This window comes from Sebastes umbrosus, chromosome 1 (genome assembly GCF_015220745.1).
Source record: "Sebastes umbrosus isolate fSebUmb1 chromosome 1, fSebUmb1.pri, whole genome shotgun sequence".
Taxonomy (NCBI): Eukaryota; Metazoa; Chordata; class Actinopteri; order Perciformes; family Sebastidae; genus Sebastes; species Sebastes umbrosus.
The window spans coordinates 27,869,834-27,881,841 of NC_051269.1; the positions used below are offsets into that span (position 1 = coordinate 27,869,834).

The following is a 12,008-nucleotide window of genomic DNA, read 5'->3' on the forward strand; positions in this document are numbered from 1 at the left end:
GACCTTTAAGGAAAAAGACAGTAATATAAATTATATAAATAATAACTTAACAGAGAAGATGGGCAATAAATCCAAAAACTCCTGTAGCAAAGCAAACACATTTGTTATTGTTTAGTTCATGGGCTTAAATAAATGTTTTCATCACATATTTGACATCACTTCCGGGCTGACTGCCTGCTACCTATCACTATCACTATCATCTTCACATTGTGCAGTGAGGACCAGTCTGGAACCAGCAGTGGTCTAGTGAGGGACTATATAGCAGCAACGTGGCGTCTGTGCAGCAGGCTCTTTAACAAGGTCTGTCTGCTGCTGACTGTCAGGCTCCAGCATGGAGCAGCAGAGCCGGGCGGTCTCCTGCACAGCACAGCACCGCCCCCCAGCGCCCCCTGCACCACGGCGCCGCTTCCGCTCCTCTCAGCCTGGCGGCCTGGTGGGTGAGATGCTGGCGGAATGTGTGTGAGGCGGTGCTCTTCAAAGGGACACCCAGGTGCTGGGACAACGTCCACGGGTCCTTATCTCTACTAAAGCCTTATAACACATCAGCATTACTCACTGCTGAGCCATTTTGGACACAGGAGGACTGGACTGTGCAGCTGCAGCAGCTGTGAGTGTGTGAGGAGGAGGAAGAAGAAGAAGCGGAAGTTGTTGGATGTGCAGCTGTTTTGCAGAAGTTCACAATGAAGTGCAGCGTTTTCCTGCTGCTGTTTGCAGCTTTCACCTGTGGACTCACACTGGGAGAGGACGATGAAGCCGAGGAGGTGCAGGTGGAGACCCTGGTGAGTGTTGTCATACAGTCATACTGCAGTAATACCAGCAGCTTAACACAATATCGCAAAATCACTAGTAACCGTTACTCTTCCGACCCAAGGTGAAACCAGAAACTTGCTCTGTACTTTCCTCAATGGGAGACACGCTGCAGATCCACTACACGGTAAGACTCCAGTCTGCTGTGTGCATGCTACATTTAATAATAATAATAATAATAATAATATCTATCTATGGAAACCGACCCAGCTGCTGATGTGGCACCGTCTGCATGAATCATATGTCCACACACCGCTGTGCATGTATGAATGATAACACACAGATGTGCAGCTGTTAGAAGTGTCTCTCTCTGATTGAACATTGGATCAGATTATCATTTATTGCCTGTCAGTTTTATTTTTGCTTTTATCTCGTGTGCTTTAATCTCGCCTCTGCTTCATACTGTGGAGTGATGGGGGCGGTGCAACACGTCAGCAGTAAACCGCTTCATCCATGCATGCGTAGTAGAGTAGTCTACTGGAGGTTTCCAGTCCTCCTCACACATGTTGATCTTTAGGAATTTAAAAACAGTTTGTTTTAATGATATGCGTTGAAGCTGCATGGCACAGCTGCAAAAGGTTTAATGTCAGCTCATGTTTTAGAACAGCAGTAAGTGTTGTGAAAAGATTTTAAAATATTGCCTGATATTTACAATAAATAAAAAAAATGTGCTTAGCTCTGTGACAAAAATATTATGGTAATACATGAGAGGAACAAACTGATACACAGCATACAGCGTGAACAAAATAACATACATAGTAAGATATGCCATATGTTTTGATCAGGGCTGTCAATCGATTAAAATATTTAATGTACGATTAATTGCAAATTAATCGTACATTTTTGTATCTGTTCAAAATGTCTCTTATCAACATGGGAGTGGGAAAATATACTTGCTTTATGGAAATGTATGTATATATTTATAATTGGAAATCAATTTCCAACACAAAACAATGACAAATATAGTCCAGAAACCCTCACAGATACTGCATTTAGCATAAACAAAATGCTCAAATCATAACATGTCAAACTCAAACCCAACAGGCAACAACAGCTGTCAGTGTGTCAGTGTGCTGACTTGACTATGACTTGCCCCAAACTGCATGTGATTATCATAAAGTGGGCATGTCTGTAAAGGGGAGACTCGTTGGTACCCAGAAAACCCATTTTCATTCACATATCTTGAGGTCAGAGGTCAAGGGACCCCTTTGAAAATGGCCATAACGCCCATAGCAACGGTCTGTTATAAAGAAATAACAGACAGTAGATCGCTGTGATTAACCAATCAGAATCCAGTATTCAACAAAGCTGTGTAATAAAAATGTATATCATTTCCAAAATAACTTTACTTATGGCGATCTAGTCTTTACTTTTATTTTCTAACTTTAAAGTAATTGTTATACAATTTGGGAAATACGCTTATTTGCTTTAATGCCAAGATTTAGATGAGAAGATAGATCCCACTTACATATCTGGAACCAGCAGTCGGTTAGCTTAGCTTAGCTTAGCTTGGAAACAGGGGAAAACAGGTAGCCAGGCTAGCTGTTTCCTCCTGTTTCCAGTCCTTATGCTAAGCTAAGCTAAACTGCAGACGGTAGCTTTACTGTACAGACGTGAGAATGGTAACAACCTTTTCACCTAACTCTTTGCAAGAAAGCTAATTTACCAAAATGTTGAACTATTCCTTAGATGTTTAATTTATCAAAAATGCTAATGTATAGGTTGTGCAACATTTCTTAAATATTATTTAAATGTTGGCTTCAAAGCTATGAAAAGACATCAAACCACAATATTTGTATGTTTTCTTCGCCTCATAAAGTATGCACCAAATGACTCTAATCAAGCTGTGAAATCTCTCAGTATTTTTTCTGTCATGTCACCATCTCGTGCCTCCCGTTGTGTGTGTCACTGTGCAGGGTAAACTGATGGATGGGAAGGTGATCGACTCATCACTATCCTTGGACCCTCTTGTGGTCGAGCTGGGGAAGAGGACAGTAATTGCCGGTAAATGAACAGTAAATCCTTTTGTGTTGCTCAATCAGTGACACTTGGATTTGCTTACGTTTGAGAGATAACTGTAGCCTGATGTGTGCCGGCCGGGGAACGTGCTCGCTTTGCTGATTGACTTTCTTTGTGTGATTTTCTTATCAGGTCTGGAACAAAGCTTGGTTGGCTTGTGTGAAGGGTAAGTGAAAAGTAAAGGTCCATTGGGAAGAAAGAGCGTAGCAATAGATTTTGCAGTCATGAACCAATTCAAAAACTACCAGTGTCTATTATCTACCAGATAACTATCAGTGAATGTGTTTTGTATTATTTTTTTCTCTCATTCAGGCAAAAAATCAAAGCCACTATTCCATCTCACCTTGCATATGGAAAAAAAGGTTACCCTCCTACGATTCCAGGTACTGAACTCATGCACACAAATCAATACACAGACACATGAGCACAGGGGCTGGGTGATAATGTTCAAATCAACATCACAATGTTAATAAGAATGTTTTTTTAATATACATATATTATATTATGGCACATATATGCAAAATCACATACAGAATCTAATTGCTGCTGAATGCAATGAACTCTGTTCCTATAGTACAGTATGTATTTGCAGAAAGTCCGAAGTCTGTGCACACTGAAGATCAGTGTTTGCACTTTACTGAACAACTCTGCACAACTAAGATCACATACATTAGCACAATCACACTGAACATTTGTTTAAGCATACGGTTGTTATTATTCTATAGTTTTCTTATTGTCAACAATCTCATGAAAAGGCCAAAACCAACAAAGGGTCCGTCATTTTCTAAACAGCAGGACACTACAATTTTAATACTTTTAAAGCAACAGTGTGTAACATTTTGGGGAATCTATTAATAGAAATGGAATATAATATTCATAACTATGTTTTCATTAGGGTATAATCACCTGAAACTAAGAATCGTTGTGTTTTCGTTAGCTTAGAATGAGGTGTAGGTAGAATGAGAATGAGGTATTCCACTAACTATAATGTAAACCCATCTGCAACAACAGTAAACGCTCCGATAAAGTGCGTTTGGAGTGTGGTGACGTAGTTTAAAGAGCGGGCGGGCGGGATGTTGAGGTAGATGGGTCCAACAAACACAAGACTTTCATCAAGGAGACCGCTGTTTGTGTCCTGTGCGTCACGTTACAATCAGCTGTTGATTTGTGTCCCGTGATCACAACGTTCAGTGTTGGCAGATTGTAAAACTGCTGTACCGCCAGCCGCCATCTGTCTTCCGTTGCTCCTAAAGTTGTTTTATTATGGTAAGGGTGGCCTCTGAGCGAGGCGAATGGTGTTACCACAAGCAGAGGGGTACTCAGTTGGTTGAAATCTGCAACCACGCCACTAGATGCCACCAAATCCTACACACTGTACCTTTAAACTGGAGTAAATAGTGCATTTGTCAGGGACTATTTTCACCTGCGGATTGATACACATAGTGAGTTTTTACAGCAGCAGGGCGGTGTATGTGCCCATGTTTATCTTGATGAGGGAGCATGTCACCCAGTGCGTATATGGCAGAGAAGAATAAGACTTACAATATGTGTCATTGTTGGTTTTGTTCTTTTCATGAGATTTGTTGACAACAAGAAAACTATAGAATATCACCCCTCGTTCCTTTAAATGTATGTTAGTGACTGCTTTTAGATACATTTACCTTCATTTATTTACATATGTACATAATGTAGATGGGTGAAAAATGAAAGGTAAACCCATCAATACCTAATGTGACAAAACATGGATCATGTACTTGATCTGTCCTAGGTGATGCCGTCCTTGAGTTTGAGGTGGAGGTGGTTTCTCTGACACAGCAGACACCGTGGCAGAAGATGGTCAACAACGTGTTGCCCCTCTTGTGTTTGGCGCTGGTGCCCACTCTGCTCGGCTTAGTGGGTATCTACCTCTACAAAAAGGCCAGTGCCGAGAAGCCTAGCAAAAAGAAGGCAAAGGACAAGAAGATCAAGAAGAAATAAAGACAAGGCACAGAACTATTTAAATAAATTTTTTAAATTGTATTTTGTGTTCTTCATGTTTATTTCATATTAATACATGCTTTTAATATGTGTATTAACACCTGGAATTAAGGTGTTTCGAAGAAAAAAACAAAAAAACAGCAGTTATCTTTTAAGTTCAATGTCTGTAAATCCTGGTTCTGCGATAGTAAGTTGAAACTTGGTACTACCAGAGAAGCTTTCATCCAAAGCGCTTTACAATTACAGTGTTTTGAACCTGATGCAACAAGTGCTAAAGCGTGACCCAACACTGGATCCACAATGCATCTCCTTCATGGTCTAGTCCAGGGGTCAGTAACCTTTACTATCAAAAGAGCCATTTTAGGCAAATAAAAAAAAGAAAATCTGTCTGGAGCCGCAAAACATTTGAGCATTGTGATGAAGGTAACACAGTTTATAGTCTAAGTATATAGTATATAAATCTAAAGCAGTGAAGGCCAAAGTGCAAATGTACTACGGAGTATTAAGGCCATATTGAGAGAAAATAAACCTGAGATTTCCAGAATAAATAGTCGTAATATTACAAAAAAAAAGTCATAACTTTACAAGAAAAAAAGTCGTAATATTACGAGAATAAAGTCATAACTTTATGAGAAAAAAGGTTGTAATATTACGAGAATAAAGTCATAACTTTACGAGAAAATAAGTCATAATATTACGAGAATTAAGTCATAACTTAATGAGAAAAAAAGGAAATAACATGTAAAATGACTACTTTATAATATTAGGACTTAATTTTCATAATACTACGACTTTTTTCTCTTAAACTTCTGACTTTATTCTCATATTACGGCTTTTTTTTCTCGTAAACCTATGACTTTATTCTTGTAATATTATGACTTTTTTCTCTTAAACTAATGACTTTATTCTCATAATATTACGACTTTTTTTCTCGTAAACATCTGACTTTATTCTCATATTACGACTTTTTTTCTTGTAAACCTATGACTTTATTCTTGTAATATTATGACTTTATTCTCTTTTTTTTTTTCCTCAATGTGGCCCTAATACTCCGTCGTACCATAGACCTACAACAATAATGAATAAAAATGAAAATGTAAACAAAAAACAGTTATTCATTTCCATTTTTAAAACTCCAGAGGAAGCCACTGGAGAGGAGCTAAAGAGCCGCATGTGGCTCCGGAGCTGCAGGTTGCTGACCCCTGTTCTAGTCAAAGAGGAGAGGGAGGCAGACTTGCGTTATGGATTGCAAAAACAGCTGTCACAGTTTATAAAAATCTGTAGTCAAATTGATTAAATGAAACTTCTCCTGCAAAAAAAACCCCACTTTGATGTCATCATGAGCTCTGCTGTTTCTAACAGACTTTACTGTTGACTTTAAATAAGGGCTATTTAAAGGCTAGAGTGTTCGTACTGGGAAGTTGATTCACCTCAGAAAAATGCATCCGCCGAGTTACAGACATCTCTTTCCCAATGTAAGTCTATGGGATGTGAAATATTTCTTACAAAAGTTAAAGAGTGACATAGATATAAATTGTTCCTTCTGCGAATCACATCCTGAAACTTACTCTCATTTATTCTGGTCCTGTAAATTTACATGTGAATTGTGGAAAGATGTCAATAATTTTATACTTGTTAACATTTTCTCAGATTTTGCACTGTACTATAGAAGTATTGTATTTAATTGCTATGATTACAGTGACAAAGACAGTAATGCATTTTTTCTTATTAATTTTATTTTATTTCTCACGAAGTTCCACATTCACGAGTGTATATTTACCAAAAAAAAAGCCTAATTTCTTTGTATTTATGAAAGAAATGGATCTATATCTGTCAACAATTTCTTCCTCACATAACAAAAAAGCAATGAAAACAATGAATGTATGAAATATCTTTAATGTTTTTAAGTAAAATTATTGTCATACTCTCGCTTTTTTTTATTATTATCTACTTATTTATTTATTTTTATTGTGTGTTTTTTTTATTTTATGTTTTTGTTTCATTTCTGTTGTCCTTTTATGTTTGTCACAGCTCTTTGTTTATGTTTTTGCTATGCTTCTTTTGTATGTAAATGTTTTTAATGTTTTCTGCTGTTACTATGTATACTGAAATTTAGAAATAAAAAAAATAAAAATAAAAAGTCTATTGGAAGAAGTCTTTTTGAGCCCAATAGCATCACGTGACGGACACGGAAGATGCAGTACTGCCGTTTGGCCGATGTGTGACGCTGTTCTCTTTATATATCCATGGTGACGCTTAGGAAAACCTGACTACTCTGATATCCCTCCGCGGATAAAGATATTATTAATGCTATTTTCCTGAAGAAAATATGTGTTATTTATTTTTTGCTTGGACAAATAATCAGAAAGCATACTTTTGTACAAAAATAAAAAGATATCAACGAGCTTGTATTTTTCATTTAAAAAAAAAAAAAATTGTTCTAGGGCGGAGCGGATGGATCTGTTAAAAGAACGGCGGACGGAGCGGATGGATCTACTTCTGGCCGCACTACCTCTTCCGGTTCTCTTTCCAGCCTCTCGTGCATCATGGTGAGTTGTGCTTCACTAACGGCCGCGAGGCTAAAAGAGAAATAACTCTCTTTTTACTCGAATTATCACACATAAAACGCTCTTATTGTGTACTGTAATCACAAAGCCAAACTACAACGTATAGAGCAGTCATTAGATGTGTCTCTAGTTTATTAAATAATGAGTCCGGGCCTGATGCTAACAGTAATGCTAGCTGGTAGGAGTTAGCATGCTAGCCGTTAGCATGCTAACAGTTCTGTGCATGTGTTCCTGTGAATCAGTGAAGGGTGATGTTACTGTCAATGTGCTGAGCAGTGTGGATTCAACTTGTATATTAGTTTCTCTCGCTGATGCGTTAGTTAAATAACACGGGGAAGCTTTGAGTTATTACATTTATATATGTATTAAGTGTGTTGTAATGGCAGCTGGTTCCATCACATGCATTTGATGACCCACTTTACAATATTTATTTTATTTAAAAGGGACCATGTACAGTTTAAAACTTAAATGCACCATACCAGATTATAGCTTTGAGCTATTTCACATCACTAGTCCCTTGGCAGATCAAAAAACAAAGAAAACATACTACAAGACAGAGCATACAAAACGCACAATGGCACATCACAAAGTATACTTGTCAAGTAAAAGCAAGTCATGAAGACCATGCAATAAAGATCAGTGAGTAAAAAGCTGAGCAGCTTTCAACAGACGTTTTAAGTTGGTTTTGAAAATGCTGAAAGAGCTGCAGCTCCTCACATCGTCAGGAAGCTAATGGAGAGTAGTCACTCCATCAAGCACTGATAAAACATCTCCTAAATCATGTTGACGTGGTGAATTAACCTACTGATGTGCAGGAGTTTGTCTTGTGATATCCTTTTCTTTCCCTTAATTGATAATGTTTAAGGTTAATGTTTAATTGAAATGGACTGCAACATTTAAGCACTGTTGGTGTTAAATGTTTAAAAGCTAGTAGTTGGTACATAACTTGGTAAGAATATCAGTACAGTATTGTTTTTAGTAAACCTTGAGGTGACCTATCTCTCAAAAAATCATTTTTTTTATTTATCGAAAAGTCCTTTTTTTATTTATCAAAAAAATCATTTTTATTTACCAGAAGAAGTTAAACTTGTCAAATGTTGTTTAAACACAAGCAGCCATACAATAACTTTGTCTGAATATATGTCTTAAATTGATGTCAGTTTTTGATACCAGATGCTGCGAGAACACTTTGTTCTGCACAAAAGTAGTATTTCCAGTTCCAGTCTTAGTTGTCAGGCTGTAATTGTCTTTCCAACTTTGGCATTTAGGATGTTCATAATTAACCATTAACCGACATTAAGCATTTTAACCGATTACCGCTATCGGTTAAAACGGTTAAAAAATATTTATAATTAATTAAAAAGCAGAGCGGCACAGCTGACAACATGCTAAACTAAACTAAATGCGGTGGACACTAGGAAAGTACTATTACTGGGAAAGTGGCTGCATGTCTGCGACACTAGTTACACGCAGCAGCGTGGCTGCTAAATTAACGCTCCCAGATTGGTGAACTGGGTTGTTGTCAGGCTGTAATTGTCTTTCTAACTGTGGCATTTGTTTTACAGACCAAGAAAAGAAGGAACAACGGTCGTGCCAAGAAGGGCCGTGGCCACGTGCAGCCCATCCGCTGCACCAACTGTGCCCGCTGTGTCCCCAAGGACAAGGCCATCAAGAAGTTTGTCATCAGGAACATCGTAGAGGCTGCTGCCGTGAGAGACATCTCAGATGCCAGCGTCTTTGACTGTAAGTGTTTTTCATTTCATGTATCATCTATTCTTTGTATTTTGATCCTGGTGGCTTGTCCTCATCTGAGCCTTTCTCCTTCCTGCAGCGTATGTTCTGCCCAAACTCTACGTGAAGCTGCACTACTGTGTCAGCTGTGCCATCCACAGCAAGGTGGTGAGGAACCGCTCCTGCGAGGCCAGGAAAGACCGCACCCCACCGCCCAGGTTCAGGCCCGCTGTGAGTATCTTCTACTGCACCGTGCTCTGTGTTTACTGTCGGATCTGTTAAGTGTAGTTCTGCAAAGTCCTATTTCACAGAGGATAATTTGACGAGTCACAGCAGGAAAAGCACAGGTGAGACTAATATGATTAATGGTTTTGTTAACCTTCAGATGAGTAGGTAAGCAGAGTGTTGGAACTGGCACACCTGAATGCAATCATTATTTGTTAACCTGTGTTTGACGAGTCACATTCTCCACAGTGAGAAGTATCTATATCAGATTTGGATCTTAATCATTTTTTTTTTTTCTTCTTTTGTTACAGGCCGGTGCACCAAGAGCCCCTCCTAAGCCCATGTAAAGCAGAATTTGAAGATGCTGTACACCTAAAGAATAAATTCAAGTCTTTACAAAAGCTTTAATGTGTGATGCTCGTTATTCTCAACTAACCACTAGTGTAGTTTTAGGAAAGACAGGCCTGTCAAGTATTTTATTTGGAATAGACTTTTCTTACAGTACAAAACTTACAGTAGTTTAAGATCGAATTACGCAAATGCATAATTACAATATGATACATTTAAAAAGGCTCTGCAGTTATTTAAAGCGATTTCAGACCATTTACAGGATGGGAAGGTTAACAAAGATGTTTAAACTGAAGGGAACAAATAGTGCAACAGGGAAAACATTTAAACACAAAATACCACAAAACCTTTTTTTCTGTTGTGAAGTCTTGAATCAGAGTAGACAGTTTATTTGGTTGTCCTTATGTCTAAAACGGAAAGGTGTAGGTTGAGGAGCAAACAGCATTGATATCACATGCATCAGGCTTAGAAGCACATTACTGTCTAGTGTTGAACATATGAATAAAAATCTACACCCAAACTTTCAACTTGTGAACGAGAGAGGGCTGATTTTTCCTGTGATGCAGAACTTTAAACTTAAAAATACAAATTCTGCAGAGGATTAGCCAAGTCATTAACTATTTTTGTACAATATTTGTCACACTTGAGGTCAACAAAGCGGCTGAGGGTTCAGGTCTACAGGAAGTTTCACACATAATGTAGTTAGTTCTTTGGCTCCTAGCAGTCTGCATTACCAATGTTCTTTTGATGGTCAATGGGTTGTAAATATGAACTTGGTTCTGGCCAAGGTCGCTGATTTACTGGTGGTTTTAGTTATACTCAAGGACATTTTCAAAGATGGCCAAAATAACGTGGAGCCTTCTGTAATGTGCAGTATTTGCATCACATGATTAACAACTGGCAAGGTAAGCGTTACACTTCAAATGTGAGTATTTTAACTGTTGAGAGGGAAACAAAATGCAAAAAGACCTCAGGCCAAAGGCACAATAGTAAAGTCTACTACACAGAAATCACACCAACAGGAGAAGAATCACACCAGGGCCTTTGTGTAAATACAAGCTGTTGCCTAAATCAGAATATACACAGTGAAGGAAGATGTAATCGGTTGGTCAAAGCAGGTTTTGCCCGTGCAAACTGACATGGCAATTTGATTTGCAATGACAACTTTGGTGTCGAATCATTTAAAGTCAATGTTTTCTAGATAAGGTTGCAGGAAACTACATCATCATCTTCTGCCCCAACATGACCTAACAGTCTCTATTCTTATATTAAGGCAAGATCATTTGATTATTAAATGAAACTACAACTTTGGAAGAGAAAAACACCTATTTAAGTTAATGTGTTTCTGTACTGGTGAGAAGATCGTCACAATGTAATGTCTAGAAGTGATTTGTAACAAGTCTTAAAACAAACGTAAATTGAGGTAAACCTTTACAATATTTATTTTGAAAGGGAAACCCTAACTGATCTTTTCTAAATGCAAAACTAAGTGGAGATAGCTCCTGGAAAAAAATGACAATTCTAACATCTACAAGGTTTTACTGACAGCAATGAAAACAGAAATGTTACCTTGCAGCTTCTTCCTAATTCATACCGTATGTACAAATATATTTAACTAATGTTTTCATTTTGCCTCTGTAATAGGGAAAAGTGCTTCACAGTAGGAAGTAGTGGTTCTTTGGTTCAGCCATGGGGGAACCATTATTTGGTACTATACAGAACCACACTCATGGTGATCTAAAAATAATATTAAATACTTTTCCTATTCCTCTTCATAAAAACAATATTTCAGAGTTCCTGCGCATCTCGACCACTGCTTCAGGATGTGAGACTCCATACAGGATTGAGTTCAGTATATGACAGAACCAAGGAACCAGTCACAACACTGAAATGACCTTAAACATTCATTTAAAGTCTTGAATGCTTCAGTGGTTTCTGTTCAGCCCGCAAGAGACCTCTGAAAAGCAACACGTCTTGATGCTGCAAAATGCCAGTTATGATAAACTTCTTGTTCAATAAGTCACAAATGTTAATGGGCTCAAGTCAGCTGATGATTTTGACTGTTGTCAGAATTATTCCAGCCTTTTTGGATAATGTCAGTTTGTCCCAAACGTACTTTTGTGGATATTTATAATGGAGATATGTCATCTACAAATGTCCTGTTCATCAACACAAATTATTGATTTTGTGCCCAATTCTGTCATCTAGACTTTACAAATAGTACAACTTATTGTGCTTAAAGTCAAATCTAAACAAGGAGTTTCTACAACAACTATATTGTTTTAACATGTAAACAGATAAAGACGGAATCAAGAGCTGACAGTGTTCTTTTGA

General features: G+C 37.9%; 2 protein-coding genes across 2 annotated transcripts; both read left to right on the forward strand.

The window, feature by feature from the left end:
• The first annotated feature begins 388 nt into the window (after positions 1–388).
• Positions 389–4,845, forward strand: fkbp11 (FKBP prolyl isomerase 11). Its single transcript, XM_037766271.1, has 6 exons — positions 389–779; positions 872–934; positions 2,724–2,811; positions 2,959–2,992; positions 3,139–3,209; positions 4,595–4,845. The coding sequence occupies exons 1-6, from the start codon at positions 681–683 to the stop codon at positions 4,801–4,803; spliced, it is 564 nt and encodes a 187-aa protein (XP_037622199.1). The 5' UTR covers positions 389–680; the 3' UTR covers positions 4,804–4,845.
• A 2,375-nt stretch (positions 4,846–7,220) lies between these two features.
• Positions 7,221–9,731, forward strand: LOC119483659 (40S ribosomal protein S26). The gene is made up of 4 exons (XM_037762050.1): positions 7,221–7,352; positions 8,936–9,113; positions 9,202–9,332; positions 9,638–9,731. The coding sequence occupies exons 1-4, from the start codon at positions 7,350–7,352 to the stop codon at positions 9,671–9,673; spliced, it is 348 nt and encodes a 115-aa protein (XP_037617978.1). The 5' UTR covers positions 7,221–7,349; the 3' UTR covers positions 9,674–9,731.
• The last annotated feature ends 2,277 nt before the right edge of the window (positions 9,732–12,008 follow it).